General features: G+C 31.3%; 2 protein-coding genes across 3 annotated transcripts in view; one reads left to right on the top strand and one right to left on the bottom strand.

Annotated features, from left to right (window-relative positions):
* pbx2 (pre-B-cell leukemia homeobox 2) overlaps nt 1-1,075 on the top strand; it is a 16,647-nt gene extending 15,572 nt beyond the window's left edge. For both annotated transcript variants that reach the window (XM_082150107.1, XM_082150108.1), the window contains one exon: nt 1-1,075. This exon is cut by the window's left edge and continues 580 nt beyond it. The gene's annotated coding sequence lies outside the window, so the exon portion shown is untranslated.
* Nucleotides 883-2,500, bottom strand: part of notchl (notch receptor, like) — a 32,781-nt gene continuing 31,163 nt past the window's right edge. Inside the window, exon 12 of the mRNA XM_082150090.1 lies at nt 883-2,500. This exon is cut by the window's right edge and continues 238 nt beyond it. Coding sequence (XP_082006216.1) covers nt 2,243-2,500 — 258 coding nt within the window. The 3' untranslated portion in view covers nt 883-2,242.

The following is a 2,500-nucleotide window of genomic DNA, read 5'->3' as shown; positions in this document are numbered from 1 at the left end:
ACTGATTATGTTGTAGTCAGTGTTTGCTTTTTGTTTTTCCAATGCATTTATTTTTTTGCATAGTAAAATAAAACCTGTGCCTTTTTTGCCAAAAAATAATTGTCTCAGATAAAAACATTAACAGAGTTTAAGTCTTCGTTCTTCCCTCATATTTAAATTATTTAAATCTAAAACATTTTCCTCGTATTTTGATGTTTAATCAACTCGTACAGTCATTAAAAACAAGTATCTACTTCGGACATCACTTTTGCACACTACTATATGTGTCTGTGTGTCTCATATATATATATGTGTGTGTCTGTGTGTCTCATATATATATGTGTATGTATATATATATATATATATATATATATATATATTACACATACATATATACACACATATATATATATATATATATATACACACACACATACATATACATATATACACACATATACACATATACATATATATATATATATACATACATATATATATGTGTGTGTATGTGTGTATATATATATGTTTGTGTATATGTATGTATGTGTGTGTGTGTGTTTATATATATATATTCAGCTTTTGTTTCATGAATAAGGCCGTTTCTCCGTTTGGATGAATGTGTGTTTGTAAGAGACACAAGAGCTGGATGAGATCTTGGCTTTTAGTTGCTTTTATTTTAATTTTTACATTTCCACTACATCACAACTTCCACTATTTGTTACTGCAATGTTTGGGTGTTGAAAGGGGAACTTTTTAACCTGCATTAAGACTGCTTTCATTATAGCTATATTATTATTATTATTATTATCACTGCTCTATATTGTTTATTCAAAGCTCGGATAGAATTGGCTTGGGTGAAGGTGGCAATAGAGAAAAATCCAAAGATTGTTGTTTTTGTGCGTGTGTGTGTGTGTGTGTGTGTGTTTCTCTTTTTTACTGGGTTTGTGTATGTATCAAATATATGAATGAGGTGCGTTTGCTGTCTTTATTTACCGTTTGAATGAGTATATCAACAGTGCTGTCTTTCTCTGTACAGTGAAACACCTGTATTCTCTACCTCTTTTACAATAAAGACTGTCTGTGTACACATTCATCACTGACAGCTAAAGAGTGTTTTTCTAAGGAAATGATCAGTTTCACCTTTATCTGAGCATTTGCATTTTTGCTTAGTGATGCGTGAACAAACAAACCGCGTTTATTTATATATATATACACTACTATTCAAAAAAGTCTCTTCTGCTCACCAAAGCTGCATTTATTTTTATTAAAAATACAGTAAAAATTGTGAAATATTATTACAATTTAAATTGGTTGTTCTCTATGTGAAAATACAGTAAAGTGTAATTTATTCCTGTGATCAAAGCTGAATTTTCAGCATCATTACTCCAGTCTTCAGTGTCACATGATCCTTCACAAATCATTCTAATATGATGATTTGATGCTCAAGAAACATTTATGAATATTATCAGTGTTGAAAACATTGCATCCTTGTTGAATAAATGTATATTTAATAAATATAATACAGTATATCTGCAGTAAGATCATGCCATTGAAAAATTGTTTACTTAGTTAACATATTATGGCACTTGCAAACTATTTTACTTCAGAAATCGAATACATTTTACAGTGAAATGTTGTTTGGTAACGTTTGATTGGACGATTTCAGTGATGTTGGATTTATGAAAGTAGCGTCTCACAAAAGCATGAAAGAACATTTGATTACCAGCAACACCGTTGTCTTCATCTTGTGTGAGTGCACATCATTTTAAATATATTTACCATTCCTTTTTTTTAGGTTTAATACTTTTTTTGTGGACATTAGTTGGTGATCTTTTATAAACCATCCAAAAATCTGAACCGATTAAATCAAATAAGGAAATATACTGTATATAATACGGTAAATTGCATAAAATCTGTGAACATTTTAACGTTGAATCAAAAGAAATAAGAAAGTGTATAACTAAGATTTAATTAGGATACATAAAATTATGATTATATTATATTTTCATGACACTTAGGCTAAGCAATATGTTTTATTACAGAAAAGTAAATCCTAAATTACATAAAGTAAAACATACAAACATATTACAGTCATGTGGAAGAAAATGTGCCTTATTGTCCTGAAAATAATGTCAATTAAATCTTAATAAACAAAAAAAAAATCTTTACATAATTTTACATAAGCAGATTATTTTATAGTCTGTAAAATGATTTGACGTATTGTAAACAACAGTTATGTACATTTTCCATAAGTCATGTCTCACATGCTGCTTTGGATGAAGAGGCTGGACTCATTATTGACCCTCTCGCTGTAGATTTTGGAGATGCAGTTCCTTATATTGTCCCTCTCAGAGTCCGTCTGAGTTGAGCCGAGGCCGTTCCCTGTGGGTTTGCTCTCTGATTGGCCGGCTGCTTCTCTCGGGTGGGGCACGATCACTATTTCGACATGCTCATTGGCTGAGGCAGCTACGGACGGCTCTGATTGGTTGCCACTGGAGCGGCGGTTGAGTGCAGGCTG

Source organism: Leuciscus leuciscus, assembly GCF_965113295.1.
Source record: "Leuciscus leuciscus genome assembly, chromosome: 20".
Lineage (NCBI taxonomy): Eukaryota > Metazoa > Chordata > Actinopteri > Cypriniformes > Leuciscidae > Leuciscus > Leuciscus leuciscus.
The sequence above is the reverse complement of the archived record's forward strand: the minus strand, read 5'-3'. Positions and strand labels throughout refer to the sequence as shown.